This window comes from Lutra lutra, chromosome 1 (genome assembly GCF_902655055.1).
Source record: "Lutra lutra chromosome 1, mLutLut1.2, whole genome shotgun sequence".
Taxonomy (NCBI): Eukaryota; Metazoa; Chordata; class Mammalia; order Carnivora; family Mustelidae; genus Lutra; species Lutra lutra.
This window is the reverse complement of record NC_062278.1, coordinates 161,842,199-161,869,218: the sequence shown is the minus strand read 5'-3', so window position 1 is coordinate 161,869,218 and position 27,020 is coordinate 161,842,199. Positions and strand designations below refer to the sequence as shown.

General features: G+C 42.3%; 1 protein-coding gene across 5 annotated transcripts; it reads left to right on the top strand.

Moving 5' to 3' along the window:
- The first annotated feature begins 8,172 nt into the window (after positions 1-8,172).
- On the top strand, positions 8,173-24,372 carry ZNF852 (zinc finger protein 852). 5 transcript variants are annotated; one of them, XM_047742540.1, is made up of 3 exons: positions 8,173-8,354; positions 13,726-13,817; positions 16,286-24,372. In XM_047742540.1, the coding sequence occupies exon 3, from the start codon at positions 16,297-16,299 to the stop codon at positions 17,734-17,736; it is 1,440 nt and encodes a 479-aa protein (XP_047598496.1). In that variant the 5' UTR covers positions 8,173-8,354; positions 13,726-13,817; positions 16,286-16,296; the 3' UTR covers positions 17,737-24,372. The 5 variants fall into 5 exon arrangements, with proteins under 5 accessions (XP_047598496.1, XP_047598476.1, XP_047598485.1 ...); XM_047742520.1 differs by having other exon boundaries at positions 16,283-24,372; XM_047742529.1 differs by lacking the exon at positions 13,726-13,817 and having other exon boundaries at positions 8,227-8,354.
- The last annotated feature ends 2,648 nt before the right edge of the window (positions 24,373-27,020 follow it).

Genomic DNA, 27,020 nt, shown 5'->3' with positions numbered 1-27,020 from the left:
TAGTCTCCAGCCTGAGCAAATTCTCTCCACTTTCTTTTTCTTTATTCTCCCGACAAACTTATATTATCAACTCCTTTTTTAGAAATTAAAAAAAATCTTTCTCATCTTTATAGTCATATTCCATCCCTTCATTGTGTTTACCCTTATATATATTTTTCATTCTTTAAAATTTGGGGAGGTCTTCTAAGAGACCAAAATACTCCCAAAATTAAGTGGGTGACCCTGTTCTATTCACCAGTCTAATATATATTTTTTTCTTTATTATATTTTTTCTTTAATGTTTTTCTTTTTTAAATTTTTTTCTTCTGAACTTGTTTTTACCCCTTCCCTTCCCTCCACGATTTGGGGTCTCTTCTGATTTGGTTAAAGCACATTTTCCGGGGGTCTTTGACACCCTTTTACTATTTTATTCACGCCTTCATATATTTTTATCTGGATAAAATGACAAGGCGGAAAAACTCACCACAATAAAAAAAAAAAAAAAAAAACAAGAGGCAGTACTGAAGGCTAGGGACCTAATCAATATGGACATTGGTAATATGTCAGATCTAGAGTTCAGAATGATGATTCTCAAGGTGCTAGCCGGGCTCAAAAAAGGCATGGAAGATAGTAGAGAAACCCTGTCTGGAGAAATAAAAGCCCTTTCTGGGGAAATGGAACTAAAATCTAATCAAGTTGAAATCAAGAAAGCTATTAATGAGGTGCAATAAAAAATGGAGGTTCTTACTGCTAGGATAAATGAGGCAGAAGAGAGAATTAGTGATATAGTAGACCAAACGACAGAGAATAAAGAAGCTGAGCAAAAGAGAGACGAACAACTACTGGACCATGAGGGGAAAATTCGAGAGATAAGTGATACCATAAGACAAAACAACATTAGAATAATTGGGATTCCAGAAGAAGAAGAAAGAAAGAGGGGAGCAGAAGGTATATTGGAGAGAATAATTGTACTGAATTACCCTGATATGGCAAAGGGAACAAGCATCAAAATCCCGGGGGTGCAGAGAACCATCCTCAAAACCAATAAGAATAGGTCCGCACCCCGTCATCTAATAATAAAATTTACAAGTCTTAGTGACAAAGAGAAAATCCTGAAAGCAGCCCGGGACAAAAGTCTGTAACATACAATGGTAAAAATATTAGATTGGCAGCAGACTTATCCACAGAGACCTGGTAGGCCAGCCAGAAAGAACTGGCATGATATATTCAGACCACTAAATGAGAAAAACATGCAGCCAAGAATACTATATCCAGCTAGGCTATCATAGAAAATAGAAGGAGAGATTAAGAATCTTCCAGGACAAACAAAAACTAAAGGAATTTGAAAACACCAAACCAGCCCTACAGGAAATATTGAAAGGGGTCCTCTAAGCAAAGAGAGAGCCTAAAAGTAGACCAGAAAGGAACAGAGACAATATACGTAATAGTCACCTTACAGGCAATACAATGGCACTAAATTCGTTTCTCTCAATAGTTACCCTGAATGTAAATGGGCTAAATGCCCCCAATCAAAAGACACAGGGTATCAGAATGGATAAAAAACAAAAACCCATCAACATGCTGTCTACAAAAAACTCATTTAAGACCCAAGGACACCTCCAGATTTAAAGTGAGGGGGTGGAAAACAATTTACCCTGCTAATGGACATCAAAAGAAAGCTGGGGTGGCAATCCTTATATCAGATCAATTAGACTTTAAGCCAAAGACTACAAGAGATGAGGAAGGACACTATATCATACTCAAAGGGTCTATCCAACAAGACGATCTAACAATTTTAAGTATCTATGCCCCTAACATGGGAGCAGCCAACTATATAAACCAATTAATAAAAAAATCAAAGAAACACTTCGACAAGAATACAATAATAGTAAGAGACTTTAACACTCCCCTCACTGAAATGGACAGATCATCCAAGCAAAAGATCAACAAGGAAATAAAGGCCTTAAATGACACACTGGACCAGATGGACATCACAGATATATTCAGAACATTCCACCCCAAAGCAACAGAATACACATTCTTCTCTAGTGCACATGGAACATTCTCCAGAATAGATCACATCGTGGGTCACAAATCAGGTCTCAACCGGTATCAACAGATTGGGCTCATTCCCTGCATATTTTCAGACCACAATGCTCTCAAGCTAGAACTCAATCACAAGAGGAAATTTGGAAAGAACTCAAACACATGGAGGCTAAAGAGCATCCTTCTAAAGACTGAATGGGTCAACCAGGAGATTAAAGAAGAATTGAAAAAATTCATGGAAACAAATGACAATGAAAACAAAATGGTTCAAAATCTGTGGGACACAGCAAAGGCAGTCCTGAGAGGAAAATATGTAGCGATACAAGCCTTTCTCAAGAAACAAGAAAGGTCTCAAATACACAACCTAACCCTACACCTAAAGGAGCTCGAGAAAGAACAACAAATAAAGCCTAAACCCACCAGGAGAAAAGAAATAATAAAGATCAGAGCAGAAAAAAAAAAAAAAAAAGATCAGAGCAGCAATCAATGAAATAGAAACCAAATAAATAAAAAATAAACAACATAAACAACAACAACAACTAATAAAACCACAACAGAACAAATCAACGAGACTAGGAGCTGGTTCCTTGAAAGAATTAAGAAGATTGATAAATCCCTGGCCAGATTTATCAAAAAGAAATGAGAAAGGATCCAAATAAATAAAATCATGAACGAACGAGGAGAGGTCACAACCAACACCAAGGAAATACAAACAATTATAAGAACATACTATGAGCAGCTATACGCCAGCAAATCTGACAATCTGGAAGAAATGAATGCATTCCTAGAGACATATAAACTACCAAAACTGGACCAGGAAGACATTGAAAACCTGAACAGACCCATAACCAGTAAGGAGATTGAAGCAGTCATCAAAAATCTCCCAACAAACAAGAGCCCAGGACCAGACAGCTTCCCAGGGGAATTCTACCAAACATTTAATGAAGAATTAATTCCTATTCTCCTGAAACTGTTCCAAACAATAGAAATGGAAGGAAAACTTCCAAACTCATTTTATGAGGCGAGCATTACCTTGATCCCCAAACCAGACAAGGATCCCATCAAAAAAGAGAATTATAGACCAATATCCTTGATGAACACAGATGCGAAAATTCTCACCAAAATACTTGCCAATAGGATCCAACAGTACATTACAAGGATTATTCACCACGACCAAGTGGGATTTATTCCAGGGCTGGAAGGTTGACTCAACATCCGCAAATCAATCAGTGTGATGCAATACATTAACAAAAGAAAGAAGGAGAACCATAGATGCTGAAAAAACATCTCTCAATAGATGCTGAAAAAGCATTTGTCATAGTAGAGCATCCTTTCCTGATCAAAACTCTTCAAAGTGTAGGGATAAAGGGTACATACCTCAGTATCATCAAAGCCATCTAGGAAATACTCACCGTGAATATCATTCTCAATGGAGAAAAACTGAGAGCTTTTCCGCTAAGGTCAGGAACACAGCAGGGATGTCCATTATCACCACTGCTATTCAACATAGTGCTAGAAGTCCTAGCCTCAGCAATCAGACAACAAAAGGAAATTAAAGGCATCCAAATTGGCAAAGAAGAAGTCAAACTATCACTCTTTGCAGATGATATAATACTAGATGTGGAAAACCCAAAAGACTCCACTCCAAATCTGCTAGAACTTGTACAGGAATTCAGTGAAGTGTCAAGATATAAAATCAATGCACAGAAATCATTTGCATTTCCTTACACCAACAACAAGACAGAAGAAAGAGAAATTAAGGAGTCAATCCCATTTACAATTGCACCCCAAACCATAAGATACCTAAGAATAAACCTAACCAAAGAGGCATAGAATCTATGCTCAGAAAACTATAAAGTACTCATGAAAAAAATTGAGGAAGACACAAAGAAATGAGAAATTGTTCCATGCTCATGGATTGGAAGAACAAATATTGTGAAAATGTCTATGCTACCTAAAGCAATCTACATATTTAATGCAATCCCTATCAAAATGCCAACCATTTTTTTTTCAAAGAAATGGAACAAATCATCCTAAAATTTATATGGAACCAGAAAAGACCTCGAATAGCCAGAGGAATATTGAAAAAGAAAGCCAAAGTTGGTGGCATCACGATTCTAGACTTCAAGCTCTATTACAAGGCTGTCATCATCAAGACAGTATGGTACTGGCACAAAAACAGACACATAGATCAATGGAACAGAAGAGAGAGCCCAGAAATAGACCCTCAACTCTATGGTCAAACTAATCTTCGACAAAGCAGGAAAGAATGTCCGATGGGAAAAAGACAGTCTCTTCAACAAATGGTGTTGGGAAAATTGGACAGCCACATGCAGAAAAATGAAGCTGGACCATTTCCTTACACCACTCACAAAAATAGACTAAAAATGGATGAAGGACATCAATGTGAGACAGGAATCCATCAAAATCCTTGAGGAGAACACAGGCAGCAACCTCTTTGACCTCAGCCGCAGCAAAACTTCGTCCTAGGAACATCGCCAAAGGCAAAGGAAGCAAGAGCAAAAATGAACTATTGGGACTTCATCAAGATCAAAAGCTTTTGCACAGCAAAGGAAACAATTAACAAAACCAAAAGGCAACTGACAGAATGGGAGAAGATATTTGCAAACGACATATCAGATAAAGGGCTCGTATCCAAAATCTTTAAAGAACTTATCAAACTCAACACCCAAAGAACAAATAATCCAATAAAGAAATGGGCAGAGGACATGAACAGACATTTCTGCAAAGAAGACATCCAGATGGCCAACAGACACATGAAAAAGTGCTCCACATCACTCGGCATCAGGGAAATACAAATCAAAACCACAGTGAGATACCACCTCACACCGGTCAGAATGCCTAAAATTAACAAGTCAGGAAATGACAGATGCTGGCGAGGATGCGGAGAAAGGGGAAGAACCCTCCTACACTGTTGGTGGGAATGCAAGCTGGTGCAGCCACTCTGGAAAACAGCATGGGGGTTCCTCAAAAAGTTGAAAATAGAGCTGCCCTACGAGCCAGCAATCACACTACTGGGTATTTACCTTAAAGGTACAAATGTAGTGATCCGAAGGGGCACGTGCACCCGAATGTTTATAGCAGCAAAGTCCACAATAGCCAAACTATGGGAAGAACCTAGATGTCCATCAACAGATGAATGGATAAAGAAGATGTGGTGTATACTATGCAGTCATCAAAAGAAATGAAATCTTGCCATTTGCGACGACGTGGATGCAACTAGAGGGTATTATGCTTAGCGAAATAAGTCAATCGGAGAAAGACAACTATCATATGATCTCCCTGATGTGAGGAAGTGGAGATGCAACGTGGGGGTTTGGGGGTTAGGAAAAGAATAAATGAAATCGGGATCGGGAGAGAGACAAACCATAAGAGACGCTTAATCTCACAAAACAAACTGAGGGTTGCCAGGGGGAGGCGGGTAGGGAGAGGGTGGTGGGGTTATGGACATTGGGGAAGGTATGTGCTGTGGTGAGTGCTGTGAAGTGTGTAAACCTGGCGATTCACAGACCTGTACCCCTGGGGCTAATAATGCATTATATATTAATAATATAAATAAATAAATAAATAAATAAACTTAAAACACAAAAAGCAGGAAAGAAAGAAAGTGACCCCTTTCTCTGATTTATTTGACCCTGATTGGTTTGGTCTTGAGGACCATGATGACTCCAAAGTGTACTCCAGACATTGGCAATCATTCTACCTATAGTAATCATCGCAGTCCCCGTGGTGCACTCTGTTCACGCAAAAGCTTTAAATGCATGCTTGCATCCACTAACCACCAAGGGGATAATCTCCCTAATATTGTAAATGTCGGAGAAGTTACAAAGAGAATAACCAGTTTAATGAATGTGAACCTGGCATCGTGGCCTATGATTACCACACAGAGATCCAGCAAAAACTGTGAGTATTCTAGAACAGTAGCTGGGAGTAGTGCTAATGCCTTAAATTTCGGTTCATGTCTCTCAGTTAGGCTGAGAGTCTGATTTAAATGGGGTAACTGTTAAAGACAAGACAAGAACACCAAAAGGGAGTTGCTTATGCTACGCCCCACATCATCAAAATGAGACTTAATTTACTTACAGTTTTGGTGACTTACTTACATCTTCGTCTCCCAGACATGGACTCTGAAACCAGTCTGTTAAAGAACAAAATTCAAATTTTGAATATCTTACTGGCTTTATTCAGTGAATCATTAATCAGGCAGCACCCAGTCTAGCAGAGAGAAAGAAGCTTCAGAGAGTTCTACAAGACAATACATTTTATAGACGGAAGGGAGCAAAAACAAGGATGTTACACTAGACAAAAAGGTAGGTTGGTTATTACAAGGCTACTTTTTTTATAGGGGATGGTAGGGGTTCTTATCAGGCACATTACCTAATTAATGCTGATCAGGAAAATCCTGGTTGACTGGTTTAAGATTCCATTTCTGGGAAAGCCGAAACTGTAACTAAGTTCCAGTGTGGTGACATGAGGTGGAAGAAGAAAGGGGGCCAGGGAAGGGTTGACCGCTCTGACTCCATCTTGCAACAGCCACTGTTTTGTGGAGTCCTTAGAAGAGCAGACGTTTCTTGGCATCGTGATAAGTACCTTGAGGTGTACACACCTGAAAAGTTCCCTCTCTCACAATACTGAGCAAAAAAGGTCAACCAATCACCAAGCTACCCATAGGAACTGAATTTTTTCCTCCGGTATGGTTTTAAGCTTTAAAAATACCACCTCCCCTGGTCCTCTTCAGTCGGGCACACCAATTGAATTGGGTTGCCCTTCCTGGTTTGCAAACCTAAATAGACTTGTCTCCTTTTTCCTTCCTCATAGGCTCACTCCTGACGTGTTTGCGTGTGCGTGTGCGTGTGCGTGTGTGTGTGTGTGTTCCTAGCATAAGAAACTCCATTTTGGGCCTTTGATTGACTTTAACAAGTCAATCAAGATCTTCCTGATTATCATGAGTTAGGTAATCTACCCGATAAAACCCTGGCATCCCCTAGAAGTGAGACACCTAGGAGACGGACTTAGCATAAGTCACGCCATTTTTGTAAAAAAGCGGCCATTTCCTAACACAGTCATGTTATTGCACTCGTGTTATCGCAACCTTGACAGAAAAAGACGCAAAATATTCCAGATACAACAATTCCAGGAAAGGTACCCTACCCTAGATATCTGCTTAACCCAGCTTTTTTGCTTCTATACTGTGCTTGGCGATTCTTAGAAACTGGCGACAGGGTGTGGTTTATGCCTTTATAAGCCTAGCCCTGAGCTCATTCGGGGCTGTGAGATTTTGGAGTACGTGAGCCCCCTCGCAGCCGCGGGCTTTTTAATAAACACTCCTCAATTTGGCCTGCTGAATATGGTGTCCATCTGTATAACTCGCTGCTCGGAATATAACATAAGGAAAGTCACATTGCAATAACCAGTCTACTATACAAGTCTAGCCTTGTATAGTGCTTCCAGCTCCATTCTTTCTGTCTGCTAGACTGGATGCTGCCCAATTGGTGAACTCCTGAATAAAAGCCAAGGAGATCTTTAAAATGTACTCAGTTGGGCGCCTGGGTGGCTCAGTGGGTTAAGCCGCTGCCTTCGGCTCAGGTCATGATCTCAGGGTCCTGGGATCGAGTCCCACATCGGGCTCTCTGCTCAGCAAGAATCCTGCTTCCCTCTCTCTCTCTCTCTGCCTGCCTCTCCGTCTACTTGTGATCTCTCTGTCAAATAAATAAAATCTTTAAAAAAAAAAAAATAAAATAAAATGTACTCAGTTGAATTTTGTTCAGAAGAAAACCCCTGGAAGCCACGGGAAGGTACAGTTTTTGTGCCCCTGTGGTCGGAAATCAGCATCCTGTGGCCCCCTTAACAACTCTCCCTTTGGCCAGAACCAGTCAGCTAGAACTTAGTGCCTCCCTATTTTGACCTCTAGTTTTGGATCCCGTTCTTGGCGGGCGCTGGGGTGGGGAGGAGAAGGCCTGGAGGGCAGCGAGGCACACACTTGCAAGGGATGTGGTCAAATTGGGCAAGGCCCGTAGAGCTCTGGAGCCTGACAGGGCATTGGATTGAGGAGTGGAGGGCAGGCGCCCGGGGCGCGGGTCTCGGGGGGAGTGTTGGGGACCAGCCAGGCGCTCACAGGCTGGCGGGTATTGCACCGGCGCCAGGGAGAAGCCGAGACGCTGGCCCTCCCGGCTTCCTAGAGAGGCTGCCGAGGACCCGGGCGGCGGCGCGCGTGCGCGCCCCGGGCTGACGGAGAGACCGGCGCGGGGCAACAGGCCGTGGCGCGGTGGTGTGGTCTCAGGACGAGCTGGCGGGGGCCTGGGGAGTCGGTGAGCGGCCGGGCGGGGCGCTGGGGCGTCTGGGCCCGCTGGCTGGCGCAGGGTTCGGGAGGGCGGCGGGGGTGTTTGGCTCCTCCCGGTCTGAGAGTAAGGGGGCGGGAGGCGGCTGAGGCCGGGCCTGGAGGCTGCGCCCGGGGCGGGTGGTTTAGCCGGGAAGCCGGTGCCCGCCTCGGGGAGGCGCGTATCTGGAAGTGCTTTGCAGCCCGGGGCAGAGAGTTGGGAGTAATGGCTTCTGCGCTTTATCCTTTCTCCCAATTACGCGAACAAAGCTACTCATTATGGACAATTAGGTGACGCGGGTGAGTGCCAGAAAAGTAAGAGTAAACCGCAGTCCGCAAATAGTTTCGTCTGGATGCTTCCTGACAGTTTAAATTTGTTCATAATTATGCAAACTCATACACATAAATATATGTTTGTTTATTTATTACGAAATTGGATCATACCATTGCTTTTAAAAACTTCTTTTAGTATTCTTGTGATACAGTAATGCTGTGATAAGATATGCATATTATTTACCGTAGGCTACAATAAAATTTACCATTTTAACCATTTTAAAGTGTGGCATCATTCAGTGGCATTAAGCACAGTCATACTCTTGCCTCTTGAAAATTCCGGCGGAATGCATTTGTTCACTTGGTGGTCAGAATTGGTGCCAGCATTATGGCATCCTAAGACATATTTCTGACTGTGATGGATAGAAAACACTTTGTTTGCAGTTTATTTTCCTTAGCACACATTGCATTAAGCTGTGTTACATAAAGCGCAACAAGTGACGTTTGTGAAGAAAAATAGCAGTCTTGTTTATTAGGGTGATTGTCTCTTTTCAGAATGAAAAGTGAAGTGTCCGAGGGGGAAGTTTTTTATTTTTGTGATATAGGTTTTTTTTTGTACAGATTTTATTTTAATAAAGGGGAATTTTTAAACAGAAGGTACAGCTCTAACTTAAAACTCCGTACTGTCTCTGACCTGCGTAGGCCCCGGAAACCAGAGTGGTCTCCTTCTAGGTTAAAAGGGGTGGCCAGGAAAGAAACCATCTTGTTTCAAACTCTTTGTAGTTCAAGAGTGAAAATTTGCAGGGAAACGTCAGCAAGTGGTTTTAGTTGTAATTTGAGGAATGAATTTCAGAGGACTTGGCGTCTGTTTGCACGTGTCTGTATCTCTGGGTGTACTGAGAGTCTGGTGAATAAGGGTGCTCTTACATGTCGTGTTAATGCTGGAGAAAGGCAGAGGAATTTTGGTTAAAAACCGTAATCCTTCCTGTGGGTCGTAATGATCAGAATGTTTTCCTTCCCAGATCTTAAAACTTTTAGCCTCCTTTCTTGTTTTATTAAACTGCATTGCTCTGGACACTGTTAACATACCTGTTAACATATCTACACTTCATTGGCTGTCTTCCTGTGAGCTCTGGAAGGCGGTATTATTATCATTATTATTATTATTATTTTGTATCATTCACCACAGAGACCTTAGTGCCTGGGGCATAGTAGGTGCTCAGTAGATATTGTTAAGTTAATAAAAGAATGACTCTAAATTGGAGACAAGAATGACAGTATTTGGTATCTTTGATTGCCAAGTTAATTTTTAAGCTAAGAAAAAAGTAAATCAGAGAAAAACGGTAACACACTTCCTCAATTCAAAAAACTTTTTTCTTTTGAGTAATTGTAGATTACTCAATTGTAGAGTTCCCTTATAGTCTTCGCTCAGTTTGCCTAAAAAGTTAACATCTTGCATAACCACAGAACAGTCATCAAACTTAAGAATTTCACAGTGGCGCAGTACTGTTAATTAAACTGCTGACTTTACTATTCAGAGGTCATCAGCTTCTCACTAGTGACCTTTTTCTGTTCCAGGATCCAGTCTAGAATCCCTCGTTGCGTTTAGTAGTCATGTCTCCAAGTTTTCCTTTAGTATGTGACGGTCTCTCCATCTTTCCCTGTTCTTCGTGACCTCAATGCTTCTGAAGTATGTTGTGCTGGTATTTTTAGAATGCTCCTCACTTTGTTTTTGTCAGACATTTTCTCCTGCTTCGATTAGGATGGTGTCGATATGTCCTATTACTGTTGATATTAATTTTGATCTAGTGGTGTCTGCCACGGGTCACCCCTGTAAAGATACTGTCTTTCCCTTTGTAACTAGCAATTATTTGAGGGAAGATACTTTGAGACCTTGCATAACAATATCCTGTTTCTCCTTAAGTTTCACCTACTAATTAGCCTTCCTGGTGGATCTTATTAGTGTAATGGTCTAAAGGTGACTTTCATTTCTGTTATTCCCCTTGCAGTTATTAATTGGAATACTTTCTGAGGAAGAGTTGTGCCTTGTTTCCCTTTGTTTTGTTTATTCAGTTAGTTATATCAGTGTGTGGTGTTGGGTATGTATCCTTTGAGCTCTGATGCAGTGCTGATATTATTTTGTTACTTGAATTATTCTAGCCTGGGCCATTGGGCGCTCTTTGCAGTTGGCTCCTATTTCCCCTTGAAGTGCCCACATCCATTTTGGTGTCTTTCCCTGACTTTCCGGTACCACAGAATGCTTGTGTTGTATCTCTCCCTCCCTAGCCCTGAAGACCACCACTTCTCCAGGGAGCCCTAGTTCCGTTTACTGGAGAATGGTGTGGAGAAACCAAGTTTGGGACGCTAGGTTTGAGTTCATTTCTTTAATTGATGGATTTGTTTAACATAACATTCCAGTTATGTACTGGAAGCAGTTTTTCTTGTTTCCTTACCAGTGTATAAAATAAAGCATATGTACCCTGACACTGGTAGGAAAAACACAAGAGTAAGAGACTGCTTAACGAGGATTTTAAAAGAAAGCAAAACCACATTGTGTATGAGTTGAAGAAGCAAAAGGATGAAAGGGAGGGAGTAAGGGAGGGAAGGAGGAAGGAAAGAAAGAATGAAAAGAGAAGAAGGAAAAAAAGAATGCCCCTGGAAAATGCCCCGATAATTGCTTGGGATTTTCCCTGTGCTTTACAAAGCCATTTTCACTGTGGGATCGAGACTGGGATAAGGTATGAAGCTCTGGGAGAAGAGGCCTGATCAGCTCAGGTTTCCTCTTGGGTTTGGGATGAGTGAAGTTTTTCTTCTGTTCTCAAAAGCTAGTTGGGACATGGAGAAACCCTGAGGCATTAGGATACCTGAATTTAACCTTGCAGATTCAGCTCACTGGCCTCCCATGTCCTTACTGTGCTCTGTGCTCTAGGTCTTTCATCCAGAGTCCAAAAGGCCCTGGGGTCTTCTCCGTGTTCAAGGTTGTAGAAGCTGGCCTAACCTTTTCTTTGGTCGAAGGCCTGGAATCCTTTGCCACATTCCTGGCGTTTGCCCTCAGTTTCCTGTCTGTCAGTCTTCTCATCACCGCTGTCCAGATACTTCACTGACCTCTTCAGACATTTCTATAACAGCTGCTTCAGAAAAGGTCTGCTTGGAGGCTTAGTTTTGATGCTTATTGTGCTGTGGGTCTCCATTTCCTGAGATAGGTCATGCCATTTATATTTCCTGGTGGATGCATTTCTTCAAAATATTTGTCTCTGACCTTGAGTTCCATCTCTTTAGCCTGAATGCCAGGTTTCTGGTCACCTGAGCAGTTTTCTAGTTCTTTCATACTTCTGTTTCTTTCCCTTCTCCGGTCTGTTCTATAAGTTTGTGAGGGAAAGTCCCTGTCCCTCTTTCTCTTGACTTTTAGTTTCCTTCTGAGCAGCTGTTTCTGCACCTGTTTGTGCTGCTGGGGCTCAACAAGGCTGGAGCCTGCCCCTCTTGCGCCTGAAGCTCCCTTTCCTCTCAGCCTTTTGTTGTTGCTGGTCTTCAAGTCTGTCTGTGGGCCTTCAGCCACTTACTTTATCATATCCCTCCTTTTCCTTTGCTTTTGTTTTCCGAAATATTTACTCTTCTTTTTCTCCCCTAGTTTTTACAGCAAGGCTTCTTTTCTCTGCTGGAGCTTTAGCAGACTCCTCAGTGTGCATGATCCTTAATATAGTCCTTTATTTTACTCTTCATGCCCTGAGAGCAAGAGTGTAGTTTCTTTCTGTTAGTGGGATGGCTGTTTGCTTTCTGGTGTGAGCCTCTTTCCATCTGTGTTTAGTCATTATTTTTTGTCTGTCCTGATAGCATTGGCTGAGTCTAGAAGATGTTGGATAGGTATTGGTTTATAGCAAAAAGGGGATGGCTTTTGGGTGAAGGTAGTGATTTCTTAAATGTGCTTAGTGATGGAGAGAGATGGAGGGTGGTTTCAGGGGGAAATGAGTGTCATTTGTGACATGGTGCACTGAGTTATGAGGCCATGATGTAACAGATGCCAAGTTTTGCTGTCTTTCTATGGTCTGAAGTAGGGGTCAATCTTTATCCTTTTTGTATGCACATCTAGTTGTTCCAGCACCACATGTTGAAAAGTCTTTTCTCCTTTCAGTGTTCTTAGGACTTTTGTCAAAAATAAGTAACTGTGGATATATGTGTTTATCACTCGATGCTTATTCTGTTAATGATCTCTGTGTCTGACCTTATGTCAGCACTATACTACTTTGATGACTGCTACTTAGTAAATTTTGACATTGGAATTATAAATCCTTCAGCTTATGTTTTCCCAGTATTCTCATAGCTAGAACTCCTTGGTTTTCCATATGAATTTTATTATGAGATTGTCAGTTTCCAATAGGAGCCATTTGGAGATCTAATAGAGATCATGGTGAAACTAAAGCTTAATTAGGGGACTATTTATGGATGTGAGTTTAAGGAAAGAGAGGGAATGGGAGATGTCTAGAATCATTGACAGAACTTGGAAAGTCAGGATAGGAAGATGGTAAGATTGTCCATTTTTGACTGAATATAAGATAAAGAGGGACACCCAAATGAAATGTCCAATAGGCCACTGGAAGTCTGTAATGGGGGTCTAGAAGAGAGCTGGAACTGGGAAAGCAGCATTAGAGCATTGAGAGTCCATGAGATCTCTGCCAGAGCAAAAAGGGATGCTTTGAGGCCCCGCGCCTGCAGCATCCGTAATGAGAAGCCAAAAAAAGGAAGGGAAATCAGGAATGAAGGGCCAGAAATGTGAGGGGCAAATCAGGCAGGGCTAATGCTAATGAAGCCATTGGGAGAGAAAGTGGGCCAAAGTATAGCTTCCTTCAGAGAGTTTAAAATGAGTGAGGGCTGGGAAGAATGGCCAATTCTCACTTGGACCAGAGAACCCTCTTCACTCTCAGAGTAAAACCTGCATGGAAAATTCACAGCACAGTCAGAATAATGCCTGTATGGAAGAGGGATGAGAGGTAGTGTGTGGAGCTGCCTGGGTTCTCCTGAACCCACTCCCTGGAATACAGACCTTATTGGAGCCGAAGCAGGGCTTGTCCTCATAGCTCTCTTTTCTCCCTCAGGTCAGTGTCCTTCCCAGGTGCCTGCCCTTTTCCAAGCTGGGAAGTCAGGAGATCAGGCAGTGGCAACTATGCTTCAGATGGTCAGGCCCCAGGTGAGCTGGACTCTGTCTTCCTTGAGTCCCCAAGGCTGTGGCCTGAGAATAGCTAGCGCTCATCTCCAGGGCTCTGGCCAATTCTGAGATTAATCCTGTGGTTTCCCTGCCTAATTGCTTCCTCTGGAATTGGGTCCTGCCTACTGAGTTCACGGATTCTGTCTGGCCCTGGACTTGTCCTCTTAGATGTGTCATCCCAGCTTCTCTGCTTCCCTCACCCCTATACCCACCAGGGTCCTACCTGGGCTCTTAGTACCCTGATGTGATGTGCCTGCCCTTCAGGCTGGGAATATCCCTGAGCAGTAGAAGCTTATCATTCCAGGAATCTGCAGCATACCAGTTCCTGCCTGTGCACTATACTGAGAGGAAGTGGAAAGGTCCAGCCCTCAGTCAGAGAGCTGTGTACTGGTGCATCATGCCGGAAAACTATTGCAGCACGGCCTCATTGGTTAATGATTCTGTTTGCCAGTAATACAGTCTGCATTCTTTTCTTTACATTTTCTTTATTCTATTTTTTCCCAGCTTTTTTATTATGGAAAGTTGCAAAGATGAGAAAAGGTAGAGAGAATACTGTAATAAACCTCTTTGTGTCCATCACTCAGCCCTAAGTTATCAACATTGTCTTTACTCCATTATTAATTGACCTAGGGTGGTTTGATTAGAATTTGTAGTCGTAAGGAATAGGGGGCCACTCACGTTATTGTAAGTACTGAGCTGTGCTACTTAAATAAGGCTGGAAGGAGTGGAAACCCTGATCAGACCTACCACTTAGACCGTCCTTTGGGAAACAGGACCCTCAGCAACAACAGCAAATAATTTTTATGCCAGAGAATGTAAGGCACTTGCTCCCTGCATATCTGTTTTGTCTTCCCATTTTCTTCACTCTGAATCTCTTGTGCCCTCATAGCTACTTCTTTATTAGATTTCCCGTTCCCATATACTTTCTGCATGCTATGGCCCCTAATGGCTTGGCTTCTCTCCATGCCTCATTTCAGTTTAGAGTGGCTTCTTGTTTTAGTTCTCTTTATTTTGCCCTATTTCCAGCTCAGATTTTACTTAGAGAGGGCCTCCAAGGGTGGTTCAGCCATTAAGTATCATCTCTGTTTGGGCAGAACTTTGCCCCTGGCCACAACAGAGGCTGAAGTGTAACATACAGAGAAGCTACACTTGGGCATGGTGCCCTGGTCTAGTTGGTTGTGGTCTGAGATGTATTGAGACCAGTTACATGGCTGCCTCATTTTCCCCTTCAGGAAAGACTGAGGCAGGACAGCTTCCTGGAATGGAGTGTTTTCAGGGCAGGTTCTCTGGCTGGCAAGTCTAGGACATTAGCCAACTCTGGAGAGGGTGGATGGGCTTAGGAGTCCAGGAGCCAGATAGCTATAACTTTCCATATGCTAAAATGCCATGATGGCTTGTGGCCCTGGTTAAAAGGAACCAACAGTTTTGTGTTCAGACATGACTGATTGCTTGCTACTTCTACCTTTTCCAAATTCGAAAGGAAATATTCAACTATGTAGTTTCCCGTGCTTCCGGATTATCAAGATACCAAAGACGTATTTTGATTCATATTTCAAATTATCAATCCGTTTCTTAATTTTTTTAGAAATGTAGTACTTAAAGTACTGACTTCTGCCAGTCTAGTGCATCAGAGACTAGGGGAATCCCCACTTTTACAGCTTTGCTGTCCCTTCCAGAATACTTTTCCCCCAGTATTTCCAAACCTGTGAATTCTCTGAATCTTGTCACTGTCTTCACATGTAAGACTCATTTTTTGGTACATTTTTTTCTAATTGTATTTGCCCATACTGTTTCTCATATTTGATTTGAGGTATTTTCCCCTCCTTTCTCTCCCCACTATCTTTTTTTTTTTTAAGATTTTATTTATTCATTTGACAAAGATCACAAAGAGGCAGAGAGAGAGAGGAAGGGAAGCAGGCTCCTTTCTGAGCAGAGAACCCGACGCGGGGCTTGATCCTAGGACCCTGAGATCATGACCTGAGTGGAAGGCAGAGGCTTTAACCCACTGAGCCACCCAGGCGCCCCTCTCTCCCCACTATCTTTGCCAGGAACCACAGAACCATACAGTGTCATGATTGGAAAGGACGTTAGAGTTCATCATTTTACTAAGTGATTTCTGTAAGATCACACCACCTTTACAGTCTGCTCTCTTGCCTTCCAGCTGCTCTTTTTGATTGGACAAATAAGTGGGGGCAATTAAGAGCTGTCAGGACAGAGCTCTGTCCTGATAGCTCTTCTTCCACCCTTTCCCATTGACCTTCTTTCCCCTCTTTGTCTTTCTGTCCATGAAGAAGAGTTTGAGCTATTTCCCATCTTTCTCTTGTTCTTAATATTTCATTTCTTAATGTATCCCCTAACATGAAGGTTTTCTCAGGTCCACAGACTCCTGATTCTGTTTCATCAGGAGAAAAAGAAATTAATAAAAGTATTCTTCTTTCTTTTGGCAGCAGGTGAGACTAGGATGTGGCATTCAGAGTTGCCTGCAGAGCAGGAAGTTTCTAAAGGACCGGTGTCATCTGATGGGACATCTGGAGGCCTCTGTGGAGTAGTTTCTGGGGAGCCAGAGGCAGGAGCTGCCTGTGAAGGTACTTTAGAAAAGCTGGAAGGGCAACCCTCAGAGGAAGAAGGGAGCAGAATGGAAAATGAGCTCTTCAAAATAACACACGAGGAAGAAGATAAGTCCACAAAGGATGGATGTGATGACTATAATGAACTTGGGAAACATCCGGATCTGTCCTCTAGTGCTGTAGAATGTCAAGGAGTTCTAAAGGGACAGAAATTTTATCAGTGTAATGAATGTGGTAAAGCTTTCAATTGGAGTTCACACCTCATTGGACATCAGAGAATCCATACTGGAGAGAAACCCTACGAGTGTAATGAATGTGGTAAGACCTTCAGGCAGACCTCTCAACTCATAGTTCATCTCAGAACCCACACAGGGGAAAAGCCCTATGAGTGCAATGAGTGTGGAAAGACTTACCGACACAGCTCCCATCTTATTCAACACCAGAGACTCCATAATGGTGAGAAACCATATAAGTGTAATGAGTGTGGAAAAGCTTTCAATGAGAGTTCCAAACTTTTTGACCACCAGAGAACCCATACTGGGGAGAAACCTTATGAATGCAATGAGTGTGGGGCTGCCTTTAGTCGAAGTAAAAATCTCATCCGACATCAGGTACTTCACACTGGTAAAAAACCTTACAAGTGTAGTGAGTGTGGGAAAGCTTTCTGTTCTAATAGAAATCTTGTTGATCATCAGAGGATCCATACTGGGGAGAAGCCTTATGAGTGTAATGAATGTGGCAAGGCTTTCAGTCGGAGTAAATGTCTTATTCGACATCAGGGCCTCCACACTGGACAAAAACCATATAAATGTACTGAGTGTGGGAAAGCCTTCAGTCAGATCTCTCAACTTGTTGACCATGAGCGAATTCATACTGGAGAAAAACCTTTCGAATGTAATGAGTGTGGTAAGGCATTCAGTCTCAGTAAATGTCTTATTCGACATCAGAGACTTCACACAGGTGAAAAACCCTATAAATGTAACGAGTGTGGAAAATCCTTCAATCAGAACTCATACCTCATTATACACCAGAGAATTCACACTGGTGAGAAGCCTTATGAATGTAATGAGTGTGGGAAAGTCTTCAGTCATAATTCTAGCCTTATGGTTCATCAGAGAACCCATACAGGGGAGAAACCCTATAAATGTAGTGATTGTGGGAAAGCTTTTAGTGACAGCTCACAGCTCACTGTGCACCAGAGAGTTCACACAGGAGAGAAGCCCTATGAATGTATTGAGTGTGGGAAAGCCTTCAGTCAGCGTTCCACTTTTAATCACCACCAGCGAACTCACACTGGAGAGAAGCATTCAGCTCTGGCTCGCTCAGTTTGTTAAGAAAGATTCCCCAAGACAGAGCAAGATATTTTGAGTTCATTTTTCTTTGTAAGAAAGATACCCTGATCTCCTCTTGGAATCACTAATCAATGAGGTCCAATCCCTGCATTCTTTCTGCTGGGTCATGAAGGTGGAAGAGTCACGGGGCCATCCTTCCCAACTATGAGGGAAGTAAGGACTACACATTTCTTGTACTTGTAGGTTCCCTCCCTACCTTTTTCCCTCCCTCCATTCCTACCTTCTCTCTCTTTTTTGTTTAAAAATGTATCTCTGGTTTTAGTTAGGAATCCCATAATCAAATTGTGTGCTTTTCAAGGACAGTAACTAAATGCTTCCTTTCTTTCTAGATAATTCATTTGCATAAAGTCATTCTCCAGTGCTCTGATTCTTTCCTATCTTGGGTGTGGCCTTTTAAAAAATTCTATTACAGTCTAGATCCTCATCACTTGTATTTCCTATCTAGAAAACCTTTTCCTCTTCCCGTGTGCTAATCTTTATCTCTCAGACCCTTTAAGATCCAGCTCATCTCAGAAAGACTTTCTTCTTAAGATGCTTTTTCCTTCCTCCTAAATGTCTATTGATTTGACTTCAGTGCTTCAAATTAGTCTGTGCTACAATTTGCAATTGTTATTAAATTGCATTCAGAATAATTGTCAAGGCATAGGTATAGACTTTCATACCAACTTAATGTAGGCTCTTTGAGGTTAGGTATTTATTTTATCATATAGATAATTTTCAGATGCTAGTTTAATAATTTTTTAAAATTCACCTTTCCAATTCAACCATTCTTAAACTGGCATGTACTTCCCTTCTACCACTGGATCTAAGACTTTTAAAGATGGATATCATAGGATACCACAGACAAAGGTGTCATTCATATCTTCTGCATATACCTCTGGGAGTTTTAGTGCTGTTGCCTCAGCCTCAAAGAACTAACAATTTATGCTTGAGCATGCCTCTATGCGTGCATATCTGTGTGTGTTTGTCTAGGTTTTGGAGTCAGCAGTTATCCCACTGACATGTACTTTTCCCTGCTTTCTGTGATTTGTACTCAGAGTGACTCTGATTTCCTTACTGTGTAGTTCAGTCTGCCTGTAACTGCCATCTAATGTCAAGGTGAGAGGAGTACATTTAATTATTGTAATAATTTTCTGGGCCATCAGGAGGTCTTTTCAGAGTCCTATAGTCATATGAGACATTAGCTTGGACACCTATCCCTTCCACCAATGCAGGAGTGCCCCAGTGCTGGGGAGCTTTGCCTCTGGTGTCTTCCCCGTTTCTTTTAGCAGGACAGTAGGATTGACAGTGTGGCAGAGGAGGAGGTTAGATGGGCAATGTCAGATTATGTAACCTGGAGAGGAGAGATTATTGTGAGCTCTGATTTATATCTGAGACAATGGAGAAGAAAAGGAAGAGAATTGAGGCTAAAGAAAATAAGAATTAGATGTGATTTGGGGGGAGGCATCTCAGAAAAGATTAGGAAGAATGTTATTGGGGAGATCTGTAAAAACTACTGAATGAAGTATATAGCTAGAAATTAGCCATTTAGAAATAAGTGTTTTAAATTAAATTTCTGTTTTCAGATGTATTTTTGCTGTTTGTTTCCATTTTCCTTTACAAGATCTGCAGATAGGACTTTCTTAAAAGTTTTTTATCTTGGGAGTATCCAGATTCTGAGAAGGAGCCCATATTAGCACATCCCTATTCCTCCACTGTGACTTGCACATTGCTAGTCATGTCTTCAGTAGAACCCTCTGCCTATTGTGGTAACACTACCTTCTGTTTGTTGTTTGCTCATCCTCTTACCACTCTTGAGTCTGGATGGGGAGAGCCAGCACTATTCATAAGCATATTACCCCCCACCACCAGTCTGGTGTACATGTTCAGCAGGAATGAATGTCCTTACTTCCTTGAAAAGTACTCCGGCTCTTGGAGGAAAATGGGCTATATATGAAAGCCACCTCAATTTCTATTGGTTATTGCTAGTATTTTTTAAAAGTATTGAATTTTAAAAATTTTATCTGGATCCGGTTGCCATGCTAAATTATTTTTAGTTGTAATGTTTTTTAGTTTCATTTCCTAGTTTTTCTAAGTATACAATAAATAAGGGTTAATATTCTTTTCATTTCCAATCTGTGTGTCACTTAAGTTGTGTGTTAGCAAAACTATCTAAAAAAAATTCTTTTTGGATAGTGAACAAATTTTTTTGCATTCTAAAAATCAAGTCTATTAAGTCATGAAATATGTGTAACAACGGCATCTATTTAAAGTATATGGTTGAATGAGTTTTGATAGATAACTCCATTCAGAAAACCATCTCCACAATCAAAATACAGAACGTTTCATCATCCCTAAAAGAGTCCTCTTGTAGCAGATTCCTGCTCTGGCCCCAGTCCCAGGCAACTACTGATCTACTTTTTGTCACTGTAGATCTGTTTGCATTTTCTAGAATTTTATAAAAATGGGTATATATCTCTCTCATAAATGAAAGCTGGGGAATGTCTCTGGCATGTGCTAGGGTTCCCCACCTGGGCTCCTTTGTGAAGGCCTGAGGAAGCGGGTATGACTGGAGCCACTAGGAGATTGTAGGCTGCTGGAATCCTTGAGAAGAGTTTGTTAAGAAGGATCTGGACAGTACTGTCTCCTTAAGGTAGAAAGAATTAGGAAGTAAATCTGGAAAGACAGGGATATCAAGTAATGATAACTGAGTCATATTTATCTGTCTGCATAATTTCTGAAACATAAAGAGGCAAAGTTTAAACTAGGCAATCAGTCACACAGGAACCAGGGAGCTTGGGAAGGTGGCAGAGTAAGAGGACCCTGAACTCACCACATTTTCAACTAGATACTATTCATATCCAAGTCAATAAACTAGAGTGAACTGAAGGTTAATGGAACAAACTCCACAACTAAATATAGAGAAGAAGCTGCATCTGAAAGAATGGTCAGAAAGGTGGAGGGAGACTACCTGCAGGAGGGAGGGAACTGTACAAACAAAGAGGGCAGAGAAATGGGCCCTTGTGCCAGGGAACTCACATGGGAAAGACAAACCCATAGCATTTGGCTTTAAAAACCAGAAGGGCTGAATAATGTGTTCATAAAACCAGTGAAACTTGAAATGAGGGGCTTTGGAGGTAAGCTGATTAAACATGGGGCAAACTGGGAGGTTAAGTGATAGCTAGGTTGTTGCCCTTAAAGAGACAGCAGCTTGTGCAGAGAGGAACATAAAAGCAGTTTACACAAAACAGTGGCAAATAGAAGATCTGTTCATACGACTTCAGAGTGTTTGGGGAACTATGAAAATAACCTGGCAGGTGTCATTTTCCTCCACTACCCCCAGTATAAACACAGGGACACCTGGGGGAGATAGGATGGCATAGACACTTGCTACTTAACCTGATAGCAGGGCACTATGCCCAAGTTCTCCTAAGGGCTCACCTACTCCAAGCCTGCTAGGCTTGGTCATGGACTCGGCAAATTTTCTTAAAGCCATGTGGGCATCCAGCTGTATGCCTCCAAGTCATCCTCGTGTATTTCACCCAGCTGCATTCCCCCAGCTACAATCATATGCTGTGCTTGTGTGACTGTTTTTGTGCCCCCAGATGCCATTCCACACCACACCCAGTTGCATACCCCAGCTGTAATTGTGTGTCCCTAGTTGCAGTTGCACACCCTGCACAGCCACCAGATACACAGCTTCTGCCTAGCCCAACCACTGCATCGGGGGCAACCACCACAGCACAGCCAGCTGTACATCCCTAGCCATAGCAGCACTTCAGGGGATCCTGCAAAAGACTAGTGACGCACTGCGAATTTTGCTAACACCATTGCCTCACCCCCTGAACCCGCCAGATTTCCCTGGCGGGCATAGACCTCACTCCCAACCAGAGCTGGCCTGCCTATGTTCCACTAATACCACAAAGAGCAGGCACAGCCCACAGCAGGCAGAATCGGTGCACATGAATGCACTGAAAGGAAAAGAGACAGACACAACAGCAGGATGTAAGCAATACATATAGAATACTCTGCTGAAGTGCCAGGTTCTGGTGAATAGGGGACACTGCACTACGGGATACTCCAGGAACGCTTCTTCATAAAGTTACTACTTTGAAGAGCAGAAGGCTTTTCTATCCTGCTGTTCATTGCAGCAAGTGTGTTTCTCATTGCATTTATTGTGCTTTTCATCTTGACTTTCTTAACACAGAGAAACAGACAAAATGAGGAGAGAGGGAAATTTATCCCAAAGGAATGACTAAGATAAGGCCACAACCAGAGAGCTAGGCAAAACAGTTATAAGTAACATGCCTAATAGAGAATTTAAAGCAATGATCATAAGGATGAAATGAAATGAGAAACACACTTGATAGAATGAACAGCAGGATAGAAGAATCAGAGGAACAAATTAATGACCTGGAAGACAGAGTAATGGAAAATAGTCAAGTTGAACAAAAGAAAGAATTACGCAAAACAAGAATGGACTTAGGGAACTCAGTGATTCCATGAAACATAATATTTGTACTATAGGAGACCCAGAAGAAATAAGAGATAGGGGGCAGAAAATTGACTTGAAGTAATAGCTGAAAAATTTCCTAGTCTGTGGAAGGAGGCACAGAGAACCCCTGAAAGAATTAACAGAAGCAGACCAACACCGAGACATATTTAATTAACTTTGCAAAATATAGTGATAAAAAATGTTAAAAGTAGCAAGATGAAGGAAGTCATAGCTGACAAGGGAGAACTCATAAGGCTAGCAAGAGATTTTTCAACAGAAACTTCCAAGGCAGAAGAGAATGGCATGATATATTCAAAGTGCCTAGTGAGAAAAATCTGCAACCAAGATACTCTATCCAGCAAGGTTATCATTCAGAGTAGAAGGAAAGATAAAGAGTTTCCCAGACAAACAAACACTGAAGGTGTTCATGACCACTAAACCACCTCTGCAAGAATTAGTAAAAGGGACTCTTTGGAAAGGAGAGACCAGGGGGAGGGTTAAGATGGCAGAGGTGGAGGGCAACCCTAACTTACCTCCTCCCTTGAACACAGCTAGATAAATATCAAATCATTCTGGACACGCAGGAAATTGATCTGTGGACTGAGAGAACAAATCTGCACCTCTACAAGCAGAAAAAAAGACCACCTTGTGGAAGGTATAAACTGCAGAGAGTTGATTTGGGAGAGAAAAGAGCCACAGCCATTGTGGAGGGGAGGGAAACCTGACCACAGAGAGAGGAGTGAGAGAGAGAGAGTGAAAACAGGGGCAGAGGATTTCACAAGAAAAACTATTTCCCAAAACCACTAACTGAGAAAAAGGAGAGGATTTAAATAATCCAAATAAAATAACCAAACTAAAAATAAATTACCACAAGTTTTTTATAAACAGCAGAACACACTCTGAATTTTCGAGGGTCAGTGCCATCACCAGGTTCACGCTGGGCGAGCTGAGTGGTGCTCTGGCGGGAAAGGAGAGTGGAAACCCAAAGGGGGCAGCATTCTGAGGATCCCCTCAACTGCATGGAGATAAATAGTTCCCCTCCTTAGAGTGCACTTGGTAGAGGTGATATGGTCTCTGTAGTGGTAAAAGACGTGGCAAGTGCCATTGAGCTGCCCCATTCACCAGCATAGGAACAAATATGCAGATTGAGGGTGGCAAACCTTGGCACCAGCTTTGTGCTGTGATTTACCATAAACTCTGAACTGCTGTGCAGTTATGTGACCATTTCCTGGGACAAGCCGGCACCAGCCACAGAGCAGCAAAACCCACCCCTAAAGTATCAGTGTGGATCCACACTATGGGGGGGCGGGGCAGTCTCTGAAGTTTGGAGTTTTGAAACCCAGCCACACCTGAGATAAAACAGAAGTGCTGCACCACCTGGCAGGTAGAGCTCAGACACAGGGTGAAGGTGGGGATCTGATGAAAGCCAGGGAGTGATTGCTCATCTCAGAGAGCTTAACTGAGGAGTGGGGGACACAAGCTCCGCCCTCTGGAGAATGGGAGGGGAGTTGTTTTCACTGACCAGCACTGACCAACCTCAGTGAGGAAAAGAGCACCACCAAGTGGATGCCAGAGCTGCTTACACCAAGTCCCGCTGCCTGTGCCCTGCAGGTCTAACTCCACTAGGGCAAGTCCACCTAAGAATCAACAGTAGGCCTCTCCCCCAGAAGACAAGCACAAAACCTTTGCACACACCAAGTTTACTGATCAAGGAATGCTGCAAAGCTTCAGCTCTAGGGAAAACAGGATTGAGCCCTCCTTTTCTTTTTTTTTTTTATACAGAAAACACAATTTTTAATTTTATTTATTATTATTTATTTTTAATCTTTTAACATTCAAATTTTTTTTAATTGATCAAGCTTCTGTTAATAAACAGACGAAAACACATCTAGGATCTAGCTTCCTTTTTTTTTAATTATTATCTATTTTTTTTAATTTTTATTTTCTTTGACATCAAAAATGACAAGACAGAGGAATTCACCCAAAAAGAAAGAACAGCAAGAAGTGATGGCCAGATATTTAATTGATATAGATATAAATAGGGCGTCTGAGCTAAAATTGATAACAATAATTATTTTTATAATTATTGGCTGGACTTGAAAAATAAGAGACTAGAGAATCCTTTATTGCCGAGATAAAAGAACTAAAAACTATTCAGACCCAAATTAAAAGTTCTGCAACTGAGATGCATTTCCAAATGGATACCATGACAGTGAGGATGATTGAAGCAAAGGAATGAACCAGTGATATAAAACATAAAATTATGGAAAAAATAAAGGTGAAGAGAAGAGAGAAAGAAAGGTATTGGATCACAGGCGCATCTGGGTGGCTCAGTGGGTTAAGCCTCTGCCTTCAGCTCAGGTCATGATCCCAGGGCTCTAGGTTCAAGCCCCACATCTGGCTCTCTGCTCGGCAGGGAGCCTGCTTCCCCCTTTCTCTGCCTGCCTCTCTACCTACTTGTGATCTCTCTCTGTGTCAAATGAATAAATAAAATCTTTAAAAAAAAAAAAAAGAAAGGTATTGGATCACTAATGTACACTTAGGGAATTCTAACTCCTTAAAGCATAATAACATTCATATCATGGGAATCCCACAAGATGAAGACAGGAAACAAGGAGGCAGAAGTTTATTGGCCAAATTAGGGCTGAAAAATTCCCTAACCTGAGGAAGGAAACACACTTCACAATGCAAGAAGCACAGAGAATTCCCATTAAATTCAACAAAATCCAGCCATCACCAACACATGCAGTAGTCAAATTCACAAAATACACAGACAATGAAAGAATCCTGAAAGCAGTGGGGCAGGGTCTTTAACATACAGGGAAGACAGATCAGATTTGCAGCAGATCTGACAACAGAAACAGGGAAAGCCAGAAAGAAGTTTCAGAATATACTCGACATGCTGAATGGAAAAAATATGCAGGCAAGAATACTTTATCTAGCAAAGCAGTCATTAATAATAGAAGGAGAGATAAAGTGTTTCCAGAACAAACAAAAACTAAAAGAATTTGTGAACTCTAAAACAACTTTGCAAGACATATTAAAGAGGATCCTTTCAGGGAAGAGTGATCCCAAAAGTAATAAAGACCAGAAATGAACAGAGACAATCTACAAAAACAGCAACATTACAGATAATAGGATGGCACTGAATTCATATCTTTCAAAAATTCCTCTGAATGTAAATGGAATAAATGTTCCAAAGACATAGGATATCAGAATGTATTTTTTAAAAGCAAGACCAAGCTATATGCTGTCTACAAGAGACTCATTTGAGACCTACAGACACAGGCAGATTGAAAGTGAGGGGATGCAGGGAGGAGGGGCAAGATGGCAGAGAAGTAGGAGACCCTGTTTCAACCAGTCCCCTAAAGTGAGCTAAATATCTACCAGAACACTCTGAACAACCATGAAATCAGTCTAAGATGTAAGATTACATACTTCTGGATCTCTCTGAGGAAGAAGACATCAGTGGAGAGGTAAAGTGGAGTGGGAACACTCAAACTGATATCGGAGGATAAACAGAATGGGGAGGGAGCCACCAGAAGTGACCCATTGGAAAGTAATACTGCAATACGAAAGTTCCCTGTGATTAGGGACCACCATTAACTTAGAGTCTGGTTAAAAGCACTCGAAAAAAGCAAAAGATCTTAAGGGGCAACCAGTGGAATTGGGCGGTCATGGGCAGGGGCCTAATCCCATGTTCCCAGAACTGTCAATGCCAGTGACCACCCATGCCAGAGAGAGTCCTGAAGGGCCTCCAGTCCATGGTCAGGGAGACCGCAGCTTTCTGCTGCTTACACCACCACTCTGCTGGGTGCACACCTGAAAGAGCCTGGTGTATGCACCAGCCCGCGATTTCTAGGGCCACAGTCTTTCACAACCAGTGCGACTGCGAGGTCTGAGCACACTCCCACCAGCATCTGAGACAGCCTTGTGTGGGCGCCAGGAACCTGGCTCTAGGACCACAGCCTTCTGCGATCCACCACATGGTCTGAATGCTCCCAGGCCATGCCTGAGAGAACCAGGCTGGATCTCTGGTCAGGATCCCTCAGCAGCAGCCTTCTGCAACCTGCATGACCACTGGGTCTGAGCACAGCAGACCCATGCTGGGTCTGACCAGCATGGGCCTGGACTCCAGACAGCAGCCCCAGCAAGGGCAACTACCAGAAGTGGACTTACCAGACCAATATAGCTCACAGTTTTAGTAGCACAGGGGTACAGAGAAAAGCAGGAGCCTCAGGTGACCACTGGGATGGTGGCTGGGAGTGCGTACCACCTGTGGGAGGTTGCGCTGTTTAGCAGAGTTTGCAAAGGGGGAGTCTGTGTGTTCTGGACCACCCAGAGTGAAACAGTCTGAGGCTTCTCCCTGAGGTGGAGGTTTTGGTGCAGACAGATTCTTTCTTGGCTCTGACACTCTGAAAAGCCACAAAAAGCTGCCAAACAACAAAAACCTCCAGAGAACAAAAGCCTGAAAACCAGTTTCCACAGAGCCCAGCCCCTTGATAACCTGCAGGGTGACTCAACCCAAGCAATACAATTCAGCAGGCCCCTCACACAGGAGACAAGCCAAAAGAACTAGAGGACAATGAGCACAGGGTCCCCATAAAACTGTAAAACCCCAACATCAGGAGAAAAGCTCCCAGTATTGCCCTAAAACCTGTATATTTCATAGATACAGCTTTTTTTTTAATTTGCTCTTACAATTCTTGTTCATGTAATTTTTTTTTAACCTTACCATTACAACTAGAGGCTTAAAACAACAAATTCCATAATAACATTTTAACTTGAACTT

Coding starts and splice junctions, on each gene's coding strand:
- ZNF852 (XM_047742547.1), top strand. CDS start 14,083: ATGTGCCTGCCCTTCAGGCTGGGAATATCCCTGAGCAGTAGAAGCTTA. Junction 14,266..16,290: donor ATTGCAGCACGGCCTCATTG/GTTAATGATTCT, acceptor GCAGCAGGTGAG/ACTAGGATGTGGCATTCAGA.